The sequence below is a fragment of the Xiphias gladius genome, chromosome 1 (assembly GCF_016859285.1).
Source record: "Xiphias gladius isolate SHS-SW01 ecotype Sanya breed wild chromosome 1, ASM1685928v1, whole genome shotgun sequence".
NCBI lineage: Eukaryota > Metazoa > Chordata > Actinopteri > Istiophoriformes > Xiphiidae > Xiphias > Xiphias gladius.
In genome coordinates, this window is record NC_053400.1 from 10,047,712 (window position 1) to 10,069,025 (window position 21,314).

The 21,314-nt window shown below is 39.4% G+C and overlaps 1 protein-coding gene across 2 annotated transcripts in view; it reads right to left on the bottom strand.

The window, feature by feature from the left end:
- Window positions 1-13,660, bottom strand: part of tox3 (TOX high mobility group box family member 3) — a 39,160-nt gene extending 25,500 nt beyond the window's left edge. The window contains exons 1-2 of one of the 2 annotated variants that reach the window (XM_040138102.1): window positions 13,616-13,660; window positions 11,942-12,219 (exon numbers count right to left, since the gene is read on the bottom strand). In XM_040138102.1, the coding sequence (XP_039994036.1) occupies window positions 11,942-12,043 (102 nt within the window). In that variant the 5' untranslated portion in view covers window positions 12,044-12,219; window positions 13,616-13,660. Of the gene's footprint in view, window positions 1-11,941; window positions 12,220-12,787; window positions 12,842-13,615 lie in introns of those variants that run through there. The other variant, XM_040138093.1, reaches the window with a different exon arrangement.
- Window positions 13,661-21,314: the final 7,654 nt, after the last annotated feature.

The following is a 21,314-nucleotide window of genomic DNA, read 5'->3' on the forward strand; positions in this document are numbered from 1 at the left end:
ACTCAAACATCAGGGACAAAAATGGCCCAGAGGACTGCCACTGTGGTCTCTGACATCCCACAATACACACATTAAAGAAAAAACATTGATGCAAATGTTTGTGTGCAATTATTAATTTTGTATTACTGGATATGAGGTCTTTAAAAAATGCTATACAGGCATTATGCTAAATATTAAATGAATTTCATCATTGGGCATCTTTTAGATCTCCATGGTGGGGAGAGTTATTATGCCAGTCAAAGCAAGGGTTTTGCTGGAACGGCCTTGCTCAATCTGGTTTGACCAGTAGCTTGTGGTGGTTAATGTTAACTAATGTCAGCAAGATTTAGATCGATATTGTTGTTTGACACTACCAAGTCAGTTTGCTGACTGTATAACTCTTCCCTTCTACTAATTTTATTCTACATTTTAACATTTACCCTTTTTTTTTTTTTTTTTTTTAATTGTCACTAGTTGCCACTGTTTAATAAAAGTTACATAGGATGACTTTAAATTGCTGAGGTGACATTTCAGTGAAAGTAATCACTGTTGTCCTTTCCCAAGTCGCATCCTGGGGGACCTGGGAGACTACTCAAATAAATACTGATAAGTGATGACCTGTGACAGTTTGACAAATGTATGGTTCGATTTTGTAGCTGGCACATACATGTGCGGGATTGCCATGCTTAAAAGGGATGACAAACAGTGAGCTGAAAAGGGTAAGCCATCAAATAATGTCTAATAATGAGCTGTTTCATTATAATCCTGTGTGGATAATTATGAGATTATTATGTCATTCCTGGTTTTGGCAGGTTCTGCAGCCAGGAGAGGCTATATTCACCACAGTCCCTGTGCCACAATGCACTGAAAACAGTCTTCTTCTTTCACATTAAAATCTCATTTATTTGGTACAGAAAACAAAGCGATATGCTGTTATTCTTTTCCAAAACACAACACTAATGCTCTGGGGCATGATTTGTCATTGTTATTCAGTGCTCACTCACCTACACTTAAAACATGATCCTTCTGGATTTTAATTAAGCACCAAGGTACCTCCCAGGGGGTTCTGACTTGGCAAAGGAAACTACTTTCATTTATGTACTACTTTGTTGTTCCTGCTTGACGCTTCCCTGTTATGATGAATGAAAGAGTGGGGCAGTTATTCTTATTTGTTAATTAGTTCCTGTTAGGGATGTATTCTTCTGAAAATATCAATACCCACCATTAGTGAAGCTCAACATAGAGCTGTCTCTTTACATGTCATCTCTCAACCTCACAACAATCAAAACAAAGACCAGTGACTGTGTTAGGACTGGCTAAACTGGGACTCTTACTGTAAGCTGGGCACATGTTCATACATGTTCAGCTACATTGGTGACAATTCACAGCTACATTAACTAAAGCTGATAGGCATGTGCCTCCGTGTGTTAGACATGCCAACAGCATAATACATCAATTTGTATGCAACCCCCACTCCCCACCACCCTTACAGTAGGAAATAGCACAAATCGGCAAAATAATTATTTGCAGGACACTACAGTACGCCATTTCAACAGCAATTGTATTTAAACACAATTTACCTGCTGTTAAATCGGTAATTAACAGCTAACATTATTGTAGCGTCAGACAGTTTCATAGGCAGAAGTGCACAAGTTGTCAATATGCCTCTCAGTAGTCTGGGTATGACATGAACTCAACCTTTTAGTTTCTATTTATAATGCAAATATGATCGTATCATTATGGACACATCAATGCACAAGGCAAAACAATAAACACATAACAAACATAAAATAAAAAACATAAAAGTGCAGGTACATGAACATTATTATCCTGTAGTAAGATGCCTCACAATTTTCAGAATGATTAACATACATATGTGTTATACTTGTTAGCAAAAGCTAATATTGTTGTACTACTCAGAAACTGTATAGCAGGGATAGCGGCCAGTTTTCAATATGATATGTAAAGTACTGTCAAGAGTATAATCCAACTTCCCAGGTGTACAATATCATGCTGTTTTTAATAACAGATGACAAATACTCACATGTGATGTAATGCTGCTCAGACAATTCTTTCATAATTTATTTATTTTTTATTTTATTATTATTATTTTTTTTAATACAATCCGGTTATGGAGGCACTATGGCTGTTCATTGTGTTATTGTGTCAAACTACGAACGGAAGTTTCTTCCACTTTTCATTCATTGACCACAATATAAAAAGGGATAATTCTAACAACTTCATCGTGGCCTGCTGTGCCACATATCCACATTTACAAATCAAAGCAGCAGCTGAAGTCATATCCCATGCTGAGAGTTGAAAGTGATGGTCAGCCACCTCAGTGACACAGGAATGGTTTCAGAGACAGACCTTGTACGAGGTCTGCTCTCCTAGATGCATATCAGAAGCTAACGGAGTCTCGAAACTACAGGGGTGCTGCAGGCTTGCTACAATTAGCTTGTGGAACTGCTGAAGGTCACCACTGCTGGGCTGAGCAACCACAAGCCATCATAAAACCATGCAGCGTATCATTATTTTCAAAGTGTTTCATTATGGACGGTTAACCTTGGCTAACTCCGACCTAACACTTTAATCAGCTGCCTGTAATGCCTTTGAAACAGCGTAATCATTCAGCTTCTCTTCTTGTTTATCAGCGGGAGACACACAAATGGATTGGAGTCTATTCAAAAAAAAAAAAAGACAGAATCCTTTCCCAAGGCTGCTCAGGTATTTGAAAAGTTACACCATGAGTTAGAACCTCCAAAGATGAAGAAGTAGATCAGTTTCCTTAGAGGAATGTCATTTGAAAGTAGCCATCCAGCAAAGGAAACCCTGCCAATGTTGAGGCCTCAAAGACCTTGCTCTTGTTTCTACCGCTGCCATCCCACACAATGACCACATGTGAGAGTCCATGAGCCAGCAGAAACACACACATCATAATAAACAAGGACATGCAGTGAATGAGCCTCGACTTCAACTCCTGAAAATATCACAAGTTGGCTCAAGAATTTCATGGACCATATTCATAATCCAAGCTGAGGTTTCAGGGACTGGATTATTATATGGCTTGAGCTTTAACTGACATAAGTAAATAAAAACTAGATAGATTCATGAATACTGCACGAGTTTCATGTAATGGAAAATCTGAAAGGAGTGATATTTCTGTAAAATATTGAGAGCTTTGTTCATTCAAATGAAGGCAATTGTTGGGCAATTATGGGTAAAAGGATGATGTAAGAGTGATGTAATGAGTCAACAGTGTTTCCTAAAATTGTGCTCTCTGCAGAACATCTATGATTTGTTTCCCCTACAGTGTCCAGTCCTGACAACTGAAGCATGATTAACATTTTTATGGTCATGATTAGATAACTCAAAGTTCTTGCTTAGAATATAGGGTTAGATAATGATCTCAGATCAATATTAGAAAATGTCAGTGTCTCCTGTTGCATGCTTCTAGTCAAGTTTGCATAGTCTGCACAAATACAAAAGTTCTTTATAGTGAGAAATTGTAGAAATGCTTACAAAAATAGGTGATAAATTGGTGACTGAGCAGAGAATGACAGTAAATTAGAGGGAACAAAATAATAAAGAAAAACATACATAAGTAAAGAGAAACTTGTTTAATTCCTGTGCAAAGTTCCTTTTTATGTGAAATTGGTCTCTAAGATAAGTACACATTTCTGAGAAACCATGTATTGGGAAGACACAAAGGGCAATCGTATTCTTCTTGGAACAGCCGTTTCATTCTCCTCCAGGACTTAACGGTACAGCCAGACAATCCTCCACCAGTGCGCTGTATTGAGATCTTGGTATCATTCTGCTGAGCATGAATTACAAAAAAAACAAACAAAAAAAAAAACAACCTATTCATGCTAGTGAATATTCTTATCAGTCTAATGCATATACAGTATATAAAAGATTCATTTTAACTGTGGCAGAGTAAGATGGCAGTTTTCCAATTCTGGAAGACTATTAAAGCTCATTTAGGGGGAGAAGTAGCTTTATAGGCTGCAGCATTATTGCTATAGCAGTAACTGCTCAGACAGACATTAACATTATCCAACTGCCACAAACAGACTACATGTTTGAGGAGTGTTTCACAATCACTGCAGAAATTCTCCTCAAGCATGAACAGAATCATGCGGAAAGAGGCCAACAGATTGACCAGGCTTGTTTATTATTCCTTTAAGCAACAAAGGCATCAGTCTAATCTTTTAAAGATGTTTAAAAACCGATGCTTCCACGTTATATTTAAAGTTAGTCCTCCTTTAACCCTGCGGCAGTTTGCTCCAATATGTCATCTATTTGACCATTCAAATAAAAGTTTTATTTACCCCCATTATTTAAGCTCTTTGTCCAAGAGGTCTGAGGGATATTTGCACACCTGCTACTATTGTCAGTCCTTTTAGTACAACCTGGTAACACGCTTTATTATGGGAATGTGTGATGTAGGAGGGGGCTGCTGAAAAAGGGTGAATTAATCACACTGTGTAACATATAATACTACACACACCTGCAGCGTGTACAGTCCATAATGTGAAAGAAATTCACATCCAAAACTTGTTCATGTATCAGTTTGAAACAGTGACTAATATTTTTATAAGTAGGCTGCTTTAGCTAAGATGATCACAGCTAAATCAAAGCATAAAATGAAATTCTACACCCAGCCAATAATTCTGGTTCGGTTGACAGGACTAATTTACATGTCACAGGAATAATATCTTCACTTTGAAAATGTGATTCTTAAAAGAAAGTAACAGTAACAGCTGAAGGAAAGAATTCTGATGTAAAAAGAGCAAATTAATTCATCTAGTCCAAGCTAGAAAATATTCCCCATAAATTGTGGGATAAGGAGGACATTCGTCAGTGGCCTGTGCTCCTTGCAAAGAGCAAAGGGCTTAAGTCAAGCAAGTGAAGTTCAAAGGAAAACAGTAGAATGTTTTGATACAGTCTGTGAGCCCATTAAGAGAACTGGACATCAGATCTATGAAACATGGAATGGCTGCCTCTCTGGAAAGCTTTAAAAATGAATGTGTCTTAACAGCGAGGCTAACCACTAAAGGGACACACCACTTATTGAATCAGCCAACCAGAAGTGATTGACTGGTCCTTTTAAAAACTGCTTAATTCACTGTAAAAGCAGTTTTCTGGGGCACAGGGACTTCTTTCCCCTTCCTTTTAATAAGTCAGCAAGGTTGAGGCTGTCCGACATGTAGTGAGCCAAAACCAGATTAAAACAGTTTATCATGGTGGAAAAATATCTGTTGTGGGGGCCCTGGTTGGATTCAAAGGAGCACAATATTCACAAAAAATAAGAAGACTTTCTCATAGATGAGTTCCTTTTCTGCTTGGAACTGTGACTTAGGGATGCTTCTGGAGGAATCTTAGCTTTTGTGGAGTTGTGTATCTCCTCACAAAAAACACATTAGTTCCAATATGTTTGAACTAATTGAATACAACATTGCAATTGATGCCAGTGTGGACAGCAATTTTATGCTAAACTGTATATGGTTTAATCACCACAATTAAAATCATTTAAACATTTGCACTGTGGTGACGCATCAATAATAGGATATTCTGAGGAAAGTAACACCAATGCAATTTTCATTTAAGCAAGATTGTATTGTACTGCACATCTAAAATCTCCTGTGAATCTGATGATCAGAAATTAGCAAAAAAAAAAGAAAAAAAGCATAGATATCAAAACAATCATGAAGACAAACCAATGATCTTTTACTGAACATTTAAAAAACCATTTAACACTTTGAGGACTACAAGTGAAAAACTAACTCCTCATTTAATGTCTGACTTTGGATGTCAAAAGAAACTATTTTTCCTCAGGCACTTACTTGATTTGATGGATGGTGTAGCGATGTTGTGTACATGATCAAAATCCAATAACAAATGTGTCTCTCCTGTGCATTCATCCTCTTTGTATCACTGAATGAGCTGTTTTTGAAACCGACATGTAGCTACAAACTTTCCAGAGAGAGAAGGTTGTTTTGGTTCAGTGGGGACCAACACTGCCAGAGTTAAATCTCAAGGAAAAACATAAAATCATACACACATGGTAGGCCTACTGTACAAAGTTGGGACAGGCGGTATGGCCTAAAATTTATATCACGATATAATTTGAAGCCCGGACGGTAACAATATACATCACAACATATATCACGGTATATTAGTTTTTCTTAACACCTTTGCAACCACTGTTGTCCTACACAATTTGCGGATTATCATTTTCTGCTCATTCTCTGACTTTTTCCATGTCCGTATAATGAAAGTTGCGCCGGCCTTTTTTACCAGTTCCTCCTCCTCTTCGTTGCTCGCAGCGCTTTGAGTCATTTTCTTGGTTTCCAAACAAAGCAGCATGAGCTCTCATTTCTTCCAACGCGGCAAATCTTCAACCCGTTTTAAACCGAGATCCCGCTATATTGCTGTTAAGAAGACCCCTCATTATGCTAGCTTTGCTTGTTTACACATAACCAAACAAAGTTACTGGTTTTACTGTACTGTACTTTGGGCCCTAATTTGTCCCTGGTCATGAGATCACAGCCTAAGGCACAGGACTAAAATGGTCTTGCCTACAGCCATGTCAGATGGACATGTGATGCCCAGTGGGGCCCCAAACACACTAGTTGAGAAACAATTTTAGAGTGTGAGGTCTGTCTAAATGAACCATACTGAGTAAGTCACAAGGAGATGTAATGAAAAAGATTTATGAGCAGTGATGGGAGAATTAAGGAAGGTATTTATGAGAGCTGATCTGGGTAATGGTCTATGTCTGTATAAGATTTCAGAGTCTTATTGTCATATCCACCTCATAAACAAAGCAGACAACTTGGTCTTATGTTTCCCACAGGTTCAGACTGTTGGTTCACATCATCAATTATACTGGTAAAACAAGTTGAAGGGACCAGGAACAAATTCAGAGGGACTAAGCTGGTGCTTGTGCACGTGCATACGCGCTATATGTCAACATCTTAACATGATCAACAAAGTAAAGAGAATGACAGCTGTGATAATGTGGTGCCACAGGAATCAGAAACTATCAGGCTCACGGTTTAATACAAGTCTGTGGGTCTCGTCTTCAGAAACAATTACCATGAACCCCTTAAAAAGCCAGTTTTCATAAACAATTAGTTATTTATTATTTATTTTCAGCAATATGTCGCCATCACTGCTGTTTCCTTGTAGGATCATAACAACCATCATCAATTTTGATCAGAGGAAATCCATGTTAAGACACAGAGCAGGAGATGGAGAGCTGTGCACTAAGAAAAAGTGAACATCTGCTCTATACAGACGTACGTGTAGTGCGGTCTGTCAGACAGAGCAGTCATTCATAGATGCAAGAACTCCAAGTACAGTGTTTGTCTTCGAGTGGGCGGACTAAAAATAACACTCTCTAATCTCAGTGGGAAAATTAGGTGTCTAATAAATCTGTTAAACTACATCTTCTGACAGGCTACAACTAAAAGATGAGCAAAACACATCAGCTATTCACATTTTTGGACACTTAAACATTTGACATGCACCTTGGAGTCATATCCATCAACTGTTGAGTTTCACGAAGCAGAGAGCCTCTGAGCCCCACCCCACCCCACACACACACACACACACACACACACACACACACACACACACACACACACACACACACACACACACACACACACACACACACACACTTAAAGTTGTGTTTGGATATGTTTAGAATGTGTGTGATGAAATGGCACCAGCTGTGTACACTGGAGAGATGCACAAGGCCCCCTGGTTGAGCAGAGTGTTAACCCCTTCCTGCCCACTGAAGCAGGAGAGACAGCAGACACAAAAGAAGTTGGCCCACTATGGTTTGGACACAATAAAGAGTTTGCTGTTGTGAAAGTACAGTAATTCACTAAGATCCTTCCCACTGTTCCTTACATCTGGGTTGTTTTTGATTTCCTTAGCTATGCATGGGTCAGTAGGAGCCATATGAACCACGAGCAGGCTTCTGTTTCACCTACAGCACATTTTACAGGCTCCATAAAATCCTCTGATAATTGCAGCTGCAGCCCTACATCATCATGTCAAGTCTTACAGTCTGAACAATTTCCTAATCATTGTTTTCACAGCACAGTTAGTCTTTTATATCATAGGTGAGTGGACGATAAAATACAAAGTAGATGGTAATTAAATTCTCTGGAGTGCTTTATCCACGTTAGTATATTAGTATATTAAAAAAAAAAAAAAGAAAAAAAGGTGAATATGTGCAGCAATAGAGACTTTGTCTTGTGAAGTTGTATTCCTTAAGCTTTTAGTCCTGGTTGATCTGATGACACCCGTGGTTACTGGGGATAACAGCAAGTGTGGTGTAATACGACACCGAACACACCTTCAGCTACTTTGCTACTTTGTCAGAAATACGACAGAACAGCACCTAGTGTATCTGTTTACAATGCAACCAACCAAACTATTGAATGTTGCTAAAGAAATCCTTAAACAGTAATTAAAACTGGGAACAGTTTCTGAATCCAGCGAGGGAATGGCAGACTCTGTGATCACCAATAAAAACTACTATATAGGAATATAGAGAGATTACTAAATGTAAATACATTGAATGGCTATTGCAAGAAAAATACCGATCATAAAACAGTAGTAAAAATGGCATGTGATTTCATGAAAATCTTAAGGATTATAGCTTTAATTCAAAAGCAGCTGTCATTGATAGAAATTTGATGATAACTTATCTTTGTTATAATTCTTTACTAAGCACAGAAGCTGAAAATAGCCTTTCAGAGCTCCACATCAACATTGATACAGTAGGTCACACTAGATGATTTTAGTTATGAAGCTAGTTATCTATATGCCTCTGGAAAAGTGCCATTAAAGAACTCTGATGTATGGTCGATTCTCGAATAAAAAGAATCATGATGTCTCAGTAGTGCCGTAATTAGTTTTTACATATAAACCTCAAGTTTTAGCACCAGTGCAGGTGAAGAGTTTGTATTAACATCTGTTGGTAATTTCAGTCTCCCTTTGCCTGGAGGTAATGAAAGCCCACACTAAGTGGATACTGTATCTGAACATAATTAGACCTTCCAAAAAAAAAAGAAAAAACAGATGTCCATAAATATGGGAATAACACAGGGTCCCTTTCATGAAGCCATTAAAGTCAATCACATTTGACTTTTACAAATACCAAAACCAGTCAAATCCAAACAGCTCATTGTCCTTGGTTAGTGCTGTGCCTGACAAAACCACAGAGAAACCACATAACTTTAACTGTCTCACATCAACAAAATAATTGTATACATATATGTAGATATACATATACATATAGATATACATACACATATACATATATGTATGTGTGTGTGTGTTTGTTTGAATATGAACACTTGAAGACTTTAAATGTGTTCCTTTAAAGTTTTCCAAACTTTAACCCAGATAAATTGAAAACAACGCAACTTGAAGTAACAACCAATAAAAGCCAGTGAAAGTAGGGGCCTTGGTGGGTATATGCCCTTGAGCGTAACTGATCTGGGCTCAACCTTAAGTCAAGGTAGCTGAAGAGAAATGGACCCTGCTGTGACAGCCCTGTCACCCACCTGAACTCTCTGCATTTAATGTTTAAAACTCACAAAAATAAACCTTCACATTTCAATAAAAGAACTGGGTTTAATTCTCTCAGATTACAGCAAGTGATTTTCTTTGCTGAATACATTTTATGAGCATTATTCAGCTGTGTGAAGTAGTGGCATGTTTCTCTTCAGGACCGCCGTGTCTCCTTCATCTCAGTGCCAAAAAACAGACAGCTTCATTAGTCATGACCGCAGCACCTAATTAAGTTTGTGCCACTCGTTTGGATTTTTCTGTACATTTAAAAGAATCTCTGATGTTTCAAAGTGCCTCTGAGCCCTTCTGTCTCTGTTGTCATTAAAATTGAACACTTCCAGTGCCAGCGTTATGAGAGGGTATTGCCTGTTTTCAAATCAAAACTATGAATCTAGTGAAACTCGTTTGCAAAAGGTACTGTGACAGCTTATAAATAGATGTAAGAAGCAATGCTTTAGTTGTGTGCGACGTGAAGCAACGCCACGTCTTTTGGGTGAGTGTTGTAAACTGTGCTACCGCTCAACAAAGTGATTCAAATAAACTGGAAAGATGCATGCAAAAGAATCTATATGTTCAGCATGGAAAGGCTTTGTAATTATCATGAAATGTATGCTTTGTACTCTCCCTCTCTCTCTCTTTCCCCAACATAACTGATAGAGATACTGGATAAGCACCCTCTCACCACCCTCCCTCTCGCTCTCTGCCTCCTTTTGCATTGTGACCAATTACTTTTACAGATGGAAAATTTCCCTTGACCTGGGGAATTTATGGGCAGGAATACAATCGCACCTCGACTCTTGCACCAATTTAAAGCAATGTAGTTAAAATTTCTCAAGGCTGATGAAGACATGATGAAATTGGGCACATATGACAACTTGGCCACATGACAAAGAGCTGATGAAACAGTTAGAAACCTGGTAAGTGTTTTGAGCAGCATCAGATTACAAGGGTTGGATAATTTGGGGTGGGGGGGGTGTACGTGTGTGTTTGTGGAGGGGTGGGGGAAGCAGGGGTACCATTGTTTAGACTTTATGAAAGCAGCAGACCACTTTTGTGTGATTTTTGACTGTCACAGTGATGGTCCCTCTTGCTGGGGAACAGGGGAGTCAAGCTGCTGATGGATCACTGGCCTATTAGTTCAAGTGTTACATCACTGACAAAATATCACAAACCATCAGCTGTGTTTTACATAACCTCAGCCTCACATTTGAGACTTAATAAATGTCTCATACTTCAGCAATGTTAATATTAACAACTCAGAAATAGTACTGCTTGTATGCAGATGTGGCCCAGTGAATAAAACAACTTTCTGCATTAACATTAACAATGTTAATGCAGAAAACAGGCAACCATCCAACCTGGGAGTGAATAGAGAAAACAGTGTTGTGGATCATGTGGCCGTTTTTATTAGTATGACAGTCTGGGGGTTTACTGATGCCATGTTTAAGCTAAGTGCACAACGCAGCGCAATGCTGACAATGAACGCATTCATACTGAACAGATAAAAAGTCTGCTATAACCTCTTTCTGTGTGTGTGTGTGTGTGTGTGTGTGTGTGTGTGTGTGTGTTTCAATGTGGAGCTGTAAAGTTGAAAACTGGTAATCAGAGTTCATTTTAAGCACTGTCTGCTAAAGCGACAAACAGCAACCCTGATTTGTGAAAGCTGGTTAAATACTCAAAATAAAGTTAAACAGTGTGTGACAATGACTTTGAAGTTTTCTGTGCATTGAGATAAAACAGAGTAACACACTCAGGGATCTACATGCCACAGGACAAACAAGTGTTTCTCTAACTCGGTCTTTAACAACATCATGTTGAAACTGGATCCCATTGGAGCAGAGGAGTTTATCTGACACTAGACTCACTGTATCATACTTCCATCGCATTTAAAGCTTAGACTGTAATGCCGGGTTCTGATGCAATGATCCACCACTGATGTTGAGGAGCATGAAACTGTCTGTCCAACAGCGCCTATGCCTGTGGACCCCCCCAATCACTCTGGTGGGAGTTTAGCGGTGCGGGGAGGCTGGCCTGAGCCAGGCAAGAAGCGACCCGGAGTCGCTGCACTTGCATTGTGCTCTCGTTTCCATGAATACACGAGAACAAAGTTTGTGGCACGGGAGGGAAAGTGTTCATTCAGCAGCTTTAGGGAGACGGTGGTGGTTTGCGGCTGAAGTCAGAAGGAAACGGGGAAGCAAATTGGGAAAAATCTGGATATCCCTTGTTTTGAACGAAGTCATTTTTTGAGCAGATTTTAGCTCATCAGCCCGTAGTGACGGAGCATGGTTTCAGCACCAGCGTGGTCACACAACACAAAACAAGGCTGCAGCACAAAACAGAGACGGGGGGGGGGGGGTCTCACCTTATTGAAGTTGTAGTAGCCCAAACAGTGGGAAAAATCCAGGTTTGGTGGATCCCCTGGGATAGAATTTCCACCAGCGGTCGGATAAAACCTTACATCCATGGTGTGCGTGAGGGAGCCGCGCGGCTGGAGCTGGAGCTGGAGCCGACTCTGCACGGAGCTCAATTTGTTTCCGCCGGTTACAATCCAAGCGCACAGAGAGAGAGAGAGAGAGAGAGAGACGGAGGACGAGAGGCAGTGAAGCTGACCCCGGCTTCGTCGGGGTGAATGAGGATCTGCTGTTGGGGAGAGAGTGGCAAAGTTTTTGGTATTCCTCCTCTACACCTGGTTCAGCCGCTTCATATCCGAGGAAGCCCGCGCGAGGGTTGGACGGAGCCCGGCAAGCGGTCGCTCAGGGGAGCAGGAGACGCGGTGTGCCCGTGCATTTACACACAGCTGCTGCTGCTGCTGCTGCTGTATACAAAGGGGCCACGAGACCGGCGACTGAGCGTGGGTCCACCTCTTTTTCCTCCCCCACCCCCCCCACCCACCACCACCACCACCCGCAGACGCAGGAGAAAGACAGACGAAAACTGTGTTAAAAGTGGTGACGATGACCGCCAGGTAAGTCCGCGCGTCAAGACAGCAGGCGTACACAGAAACGCGTCCCGTGTCCTTTCGCCGTGTCTCTCAGAAGTTCGTTTTCTCCAACTTGGGAAAAAAAAGAAAAAACTAGCTGGCTGAGGGCAGTCTAACTAAGAAGTAGCTAACCGGCCTCCCGAGCCCTTCTGCTAGCCGCGGCGTTTGGAGGGGTTAGCAAGACAACACTCCACAGATGGTGCAATTAGTGACTGCGATGTAGCTCACCGAGCGTCCCGCTGCAGCCCTCGGCTCTGCCCGTCGTAGTGATGAACAGGGCGAAATGTGTGAAGGAGCCGGCCACTCCCCAAACACGCTAAGCCACGCCCACGAAAACACTGCATTTAAATCCATGTGACATGTTGGCAAGCGTTGATTAATTAAAACCGCAGCAGTCTTGTCTTGCGTGTCTGTGTACATTTTATTATCCTCCCATATACCACACCGGTCCTTTCCTTATTTTGTTGTTTGTTTGTTGTTTGTTTGTTTGTTTGTTTGTTTTGACTTCGGAAACAGCAGCACAGCTCGGGTTCAACCAGTTCAAAATATTTTGCATCGCTCAGTGGAGGCAATATTTTCTCATCCAGATGGTGGGAAGAATCTTTGGGGACGCTAAAGATACCAGAACAGCGGTAAGCGTTTCTGAACGACCTTCTGGGTCTTTCAAACATCACCAGTTAATTCTCTTTTGGAGAAGCTGATGGTTAACTCTGTGACCCCGGTGTATGCTAGCTAATACAGTTCAGTATTTTGACTGTTTCCACATATTCACATACAGGCCACAGCCAACTTTACATTTCATTACATTTTCACTCGCATCACCAACGCTAATGCTAACAGGAAGCTTGCCAGTTTTTTGGTTTTTTTTGCGAATGCACCTGCCAACTGTTAAATTTAATAGTGTTTGTTTTTGCCTTTTCGTCTCTGCATTTTCAACTCACTTTATTCACGCTTGACCAGCTAATGTACCAACCAGATGTTAGCTGGAACTAGCTAGCAATGTAGGGCACTTTCGTGTCCGCGGTGTGTGTGCTCAGACTCTGAAGCAGAACTTACCACGAACTCCGGTCCTTTCCACTGTTTTCCTCCAGTCTTTTTCCTTTTTCCTCCTCTCTCAATGCGTTCATGAATTAGAGTCATAAAACCCCAGAATAAAAGGTCACATGGTCGTCTTGATTTTTGCACCTCCCCCTAAAATTCACCTTGTGTTCTGTCTGAGCACAACTTTAGTTTCAGGCCACCACCATGTCAGAGAGTCTCATTGTCTAGACATCTTGACACTGATGCCTAGACATCAGTGCCCCTAGTGCACATAAATAAATACACAGAAAAGCAGCAATTTTCAGCTGACCGAGTGCAAATAAATAAATAAATACATTTGTAAAATGTTTGTGTGTAAAATTTGGGAAACAAACCGAGGTTGAATCTACAGCGTTATCTCTGCAATATATTGTTATTGAGGAGGTTACGAAAGTCGAATCACTGTTTTTTTGAAAACTGAAGAAGGTGAGTCACACCACGCTTTCCTTTTTTCTGCCTCTGGGTGCACATACTTGTATCCCTGTTGCCACTATACTAGTATCATTACTGTCAGTCATCCATTTGTATGTCATTTGGCTAGCTACGGTAGTTTGCTAATTGTTTGCTGCTTTTATTTTGTTCAAAGATTCATGTAAAACCCCACCCTGGGCCCTGTCCTCCATTTGACCTCATTATCTAGCTTCGATCCTGGCAACCCTTGCTTTCTGTTTACAGTGTTCTGCACTTGTACTTGTTCTTATGCATGTATGTTCTGTCGCACTCACACTTTTGTCTACAGTGGTACAATATAATCATCCAGATGCACCATATTCATGTCTTCATTTGTAAAATACAGTTTGCTCACAATTACAGATTGTGGCAGGCTACTGTTCTAGACTGCAGGAAATTGCAATGTATCAGTCTCTTTCCACAAACCAGACGTCAATTAGAAATTTGAACTGGCTACAGCCCTGTCTCAGACCCCATACAAAAATAATGGTCAGATGCAATAATGACAGGCTATTTAGTAATTATGAAAAAATGAGGACAAAGGACAAATATGAGAAAGTACCACAGCTAATGAGAAGGGCGGAGGTGGTGCTGCGTAGAGGCCACTGAGAAAACAAATCGCCCTGTTCTGCTAACTGTAGTATTTGAAACTGTTTCTTGAACTTTTATGCTATGAATAAATATGTGCATTAAAAATGTCGTATTGTAGTGATGATTCAACCAGACGAGATTCATACACATACCACTTCTGTAGCCCTGGCCACCTGACACAAAGCTGTGCACTTCACCGCTTGACTGTAAATGCTTGCAGTGTACATGCAGTCTGTGTACAGTACAATTCTGTCAACACACTTCTCAGTTTTCTACACAGAGTCTGAGTCAGAAACAAGACAAGTTTGTGCAAGTGTTACTTTTAGGCGGCTCAGATCAGAGATATTGTTTTTCAGTAGAAGTACTTCACAGCATTGGAGGAGAATATATGTACAGCAGGGATCTATAGAAGCCCACCTACTCTAGGGCTGTCTGATCAGGTTTATAGGTAGCTGTGCTGTATGTGCGAAAAAACAAGTAAAAATAGTTGATTGTGTACTGGTGAAACAGTTGAAAGGTTTGTGTAAAAACAAAAGGGATAAAGAAATAGAAAGCAAAGCCTTGCAAGTCAGACTGAGTGCAGTAAAAAAAAAAAAGTAATACTGACATAGTGTCAAAGTAAATATGTTACTGGTGGCCGACGAGTTTTCAGAAACAGAACCAGAGAACAGGAAATTGTACTAAAATTAGATAGGATATCTGTTTGTATTGCAATGAAACTAAGACACTTGCTATATTGTGTGAATATCAGACAAGATGAATAGTTACATTTGTTGAACTTTAATGTGATAATCCACCCAATATATATATATATATATATATATATAGCATAGCCCTTTTTATTGCAGACATTTTGACTCGCCATAGCAGGGAAATCACAGGTGTAATTAATAATATTAATGATGGCTGTCAGATTATCGTAAGCCATGTCAGTAAAACAGCATGCACAATACCAATACCTCGAAACATGTACAACTAAATGGACATGTCAAAATGTCGGTAATAAAAAAAGGTCTCTTACTATTACCACGTACATTATGCATTTCTAACACAAAGGAAGAGATGAATAAGTAGAGAAGGAGTGCATTTACTGCTCACTACACAAAAAGAGTTTTTTCATTCAACTGTCACATTCAGCTCTCCAGGGTGAAACGAAGAGGTCAGAATAAACATGGAAATCAATGGTACTGGCCATGAGAATACATAAGCAAAGCTTTGCTGTTATGTCATAGTTGTCTATAAATGTCAGATTTTCTTTATTTACTATTAAATCTCTGCTTTGAAATATGTCAAAATGTGTTCCCTGTATGCCCTAGGATGGTGTGTTCTGTTTAAGTGAACATCCACTACGATTTAATCTTAATCATTCTCCCATTTACTAATCTGTGATGTTACAGCTTCACTGTCACCTCTTATTCATTGTCCGTGGGGAGTTCCAAGGTCTACAGTATAAAATAACAAGTTATTATTCACTGAATACACTTGGAAGTACTCAGACTGCTTTTCATATTACTTGTTAAACTGTACCCAGAGAGGCCATGTGCATTAACAGAAATTTTGGGATATCATGGGTGCATTTACACCATGATTTTATGTTTTTGTACTATGTGATTACAATACAATTATCCAGGACTCATCATTTTAAGGTGTATTCTAACCTTATGAATTAAAAATTCTGTTTGAATCCTCATATGCTTTTTAAAAATGACTCTTGGAACCAGGGTTAAAACTACAATACCTTTGGCTGAAGTACTTGGAAATGGGAGTACTTTTTCCATCATTAAATACAAATATATCTACCTCTACTTCTATATCTCTTTCCACTTCTTGTTTTGTCCATTTTCAGTCTGTGCTTTAAAGGTCATATTACCCCTGCCCTTCAACTCTGGGAATTATTATACAAAGTCCCTGGATATAAAATAGAATATACTGTAGGTCACATCTGCCATACAGATGTTTTTTAACCTCTGAATCTTGCTATGCCAGATAATTCAGAATTAAACTTACACACACTGACTAATATATTGGTGTTTATAACATGACTAAAAATTATATATAATAGGAATAACACAATGTAGCTATAACTATTTTGTTTAGAGTAAAATCATACTGTGTTTCTTTACATATTCAGGTAGTATATGTGTTTGTCTTTCCTACATGATGGTGCATTAAACACTTGTTAAGAGACAGAGGAGAACACTTTGCAAGTGGGATGTGTGTTGGCATATATATGCAAGCTTAATCAATGACATACAGTGCTAAACTGTGCAGTGCTGTGCTGGAGGAGATAATCCTCATTTGAACACTCTCCAGTGCTTGCTTAGAGATGGTCAACAATCCATGATAGAGGCCAAGAAATCTACTTTGTAATTATGGACACATTGATGCATATGCAAACCATTTTTGTCATGTTCCTGTTTGATAGTGGTTCGCATGCATAACGAAGCAATGCCTTCACATACTACACACACTGATACGCCCACCCAATCAAATCTCATTCACTCTTGCACACACAGACACATAAAAAAAACCCCACGCAGTCTCCCACACACCACATATCAGATAAGCAAGCTCCACTACATTCCCAATTCAGCCTGGTTATTGGATGCCTGGTTTTCAACATGACAAGAGTGCAGTGTGTATAATTCGGTTGCTGTTGTTATTTATTCCTGTTTTTAATGTTGTTTGGTAGTGCAGCCAGGGAGTGGAATTAATTTCCTTTCTGATGGTTGGGTATCAGTGTCTCAGCCAGATGAATTATGCTTTTCTACCATATGTCATTTCCTCTCAGCCTGGCAATACTGGAACCCTTTGGTAACGCGAAAACAAATTATCATCTGCTGGCTCCTGCTCAGATTCAATTAAAGCGGTACAGAGTAATTATATGGAAGTACAAAAGAGTAATAAATGCAAAATAATTCATTAACCAAATAATATTTATTTACTATACAACCCCCCTCATATTAAGTGTGCGATGCTGTATCTGTGTGACACCTTCACAAATAACTGCTGTGTGATGTTTGTAACTGAAGTCCAAAGACAATTTGTTCATAACACACTGTTTGTCCAAAGTGTTATAAAGACCTAATTTGCTATCCCTTTTTTTTTTTTTTTTTTTTGTCATTTTAAGTCATGTTTAAAGTCAGGCTAAGGAACTTGTCATGCTCAGAACTATTATTATTATCTATCACCATCACCCATGGAGAAAATACTGTATGTACGGTACAGCTAAATGTGGTTTAATTTACGGGCAGATGGACATCAAAAGTAATTTAGTTATCAGTAAGTAGCATAATGATGAAAAACTAAACCCACTTTTTAGTACTTAAACAGCAGCTTATGGTATAATATCTTCCCATAGCCACTTGATCACTACAATAAAGCAGTAAAAGTAATTCAATAAATAATTAAAGGTAGAAAAGGCTAAGAAGAAAATTTAAGTGTGCCTGCAACTGAAGATTTGTTGTTAACATTTATATCATTATACAATAGTGAAATACTGAAAGAAGTTGCAATGGCAAGGGAAATACAATTAGTAAAAGAAGTTTAAATAGCAGTGAAAATGGAGGTGCTGAAAGAAGCTGAAAGTTCAGTTTAAGTGTAAGCACTGAATAAAGTTGAAGTATCCATTTAAGTGTAAGCTCTGAGTTAAGCTGAAGCACCTATTGAAGTTAAAGTGCTGAAAGGAGTTGAAGATTCAGATGAAGTTCAAGCACTGAGAGGAGCTGGAATGGTGAAGGTATGATAAACTGAGCTGCAAGTGTCAGCTGAAGTGTAACCACTGAAAGCAATGAACTCCCAGTTAAACAATCAGAGATGAAAGCAGTTGAAATGTCAGTTGAATGTCACTGCAGCTAGTTGAAGTGTCAGGTGACTAGTTGTTATACATGACTAAATTCTTGGTTGTTTTTAGGCGTCTTCTTTAATTTCTGCATAGTTTTGGAAACGTGCACAACTTCTTATTTAAAGGTACTATCCATTTTAATATGCTGTCTCTGAATTAATAATATTGATAAATACTCCGACCTGAGTAAAATTACACTGAACTGGCTCTACATCTGCATCAACCACTCCTTTGGTTAGTATATCATAAATCTGAACTGCGCTGCCAACATGAGGAGTTCTAACTTTACCATGACTTGCAATGGCCTTGCAAATTCCCTTATTATTGTTACTCAGTCAGCCATGTAAAATGGTTAATTAACTTCCTCTATAACGACACCTTTGTTCCATAGAAAAACATTACTGCTATCTATTCCTTGTGAAGGGTCTTAATAGTTTATTTTATCAAGCGAGAAATGGACGGCTTGTCTTACAAGAAGCATGACACAACCAAGGTGGAGAAAAATGTTATTGAATTCAGTGCATGAAGTGTTCTTTTCTCAGACAAACCATCATACATGTCATTAGATGAGAAAAATGGGCATAGTTGCAAGGCTGCACAGTCGTTTCTGTGGAGTGTTAGTGAACTGCCACTCCACTGAGAGTTAAAACACACACACTTACACACACACACAATAAACACTGGCAAATTTAGGTCTGACACCCCATGCGAGATAGACAGTGGCCTGCAGCTAGACACTGAAAACATGAGGGGATAACACACTCCAAACCTCATAGCAAATCATCACACAACTCACTTACAACTTCCATTATTGTTCTGAATACATCTAATATAAAATATGATGATAATTATGGTCTTCAATTATTATCCACATTTTATTTAAAAAATATTAAAAGGCTCTTAAGCTGAAAGGGAAAAAAAGCAATAAAACTTAATCAGTAGTGTTACAACACTGATAATCTGTTTAGTAGGTCAGAGAACACAGCTCTCTGTAGAGAATGAGTTTTAGGCCTTGAGTCATTACACATCAGCTTTATCCTTCTGTTGCCCTTGTGGATAGATTCTTTAAGTAATGATAATATCTACAACATGATCATGAAGAGGAGCTCTGCTTTTTATTGAGAGAGTTTTGCTCAAAGAGAAGGTCTCACTCTAATATACCATGTAGCTATGAGAAAGTTTTTATGGCTAAAGATATTCATTTACAAAAGTGTAACATTTTAGATAGTAGCAAGCTGAATGATGTTCTTTATTAGTTCACAGGAATGAAACAAAGGTGCAGTTATCAATCAGATAGTTCAGGCTGGTTCTTTTGGACAAAGCAGCCCAAGGCTATCCAGCATGCATACACTCAGTGGCCACTTCATTACAGTAGGTACACCTGAACAGTCTAATGCAATCCAATACAATTGTTCTGCTGTAAAATCTACTTTTATGATACCTACAGTAAAATGTAATTGAATTTATACATTTCTGACAATGTCATCACTGAACATTATGAGCTTTGTAAAGATAGATGTTATGGCAGGGCAGTTGTATTGGGTTGCATAAGACTGTCCAGGTGTATCTAAAGTGGACACTGAGTATATATCTATACTTTATACTGTAGCTTCAGGAAGTAATCGGACCCCTTCACCTTTTGAACACTTTGTAGTAGATTTAATTTTAAATGGATAAAATTGCCATTTTTGTCCATCAATCTGCATGTAATAACCCATAATGACAAAGTGAAAACATGTTTTGCAAATTTATTAAAAATCAAAACCTGAAATCTCTCATTTACAAAAGTATTTGTATAAACCCCATTGGCAGCAATTACAGCTTCAAGTCTTCTTGGGTACAACCTTTGCTTACCTGGATTTGGGCAGTTTATTCTATTCTTACTGGTAGATCCTCTAAGGCTTCGTCAGATTGAATGAGAAGCGCCTGTGAACTGCCATCTTCAGGTCTCTCCACAGATTTTCTGTGGGGTTTAAGTTTAGGTTTTGGCCGGGCCACTCAAGGACAGTCAGAGACTTGTCCTGAAGCCGCTCCAGCATTGTCTTGGCTGTATACTTCGGGTCACTGTCGTGCTGAAAGGTGAACTGTTGCCCCACTCCCAGGTCACATGCACTCTGGAGTAGGTTTTCTTAAAGGACCTCTCTATATTTGGCTGAATTCATCCTTCTCGTCTCCCTGTCCCTGCCACTGAGAAGCACCCACATAGCATAATGCTGCCACCACCATGCTTAACCGTAGGGATGGTATTGGTCAAGTAATGAATAGCATCTGGTGTTCACCAGACATAGTGTTTGGAGTTCTGCTCAAAGGGTTCAGTCTTTGTCGTATCAGACCAGATCTTTTTCCTTGTGCTCTTAGAGTCCTTCAAAAATGTGGTTTGTCAAACTTTGTCATATGCCTATGATTCAAAAAAGCTTCCCTCTAGCCACTCTACCATAAAGGCCTGACTGAAGGAGAGCTGCTGAGCTGATCATCCATCTCTGCAGAGGACTTCTGAGGCTCTTCTAAAAAGACTGTTGGGTTTTTGGTCACCTCCCTGACCAAGGCCCTTCTTGCCCAGTTACTGACAACCAACTCTGGAGTCCTGGTGGTTCCAAACTTCTGCATTTCACAGTGGTTGAGGTTGAGGCCACTGTGCCCCTGGACACACTCAAAGCCTTAGAAATGATATTGGTAAATGGACTGCACTTATATAGCGCTTTTCTAGCCTTATTTCCAGTCTCATTGACCACTCAAAGCGCTTTACACTACGCTACTACCACATTCACTCACACATTGCTAAGCGCCTTT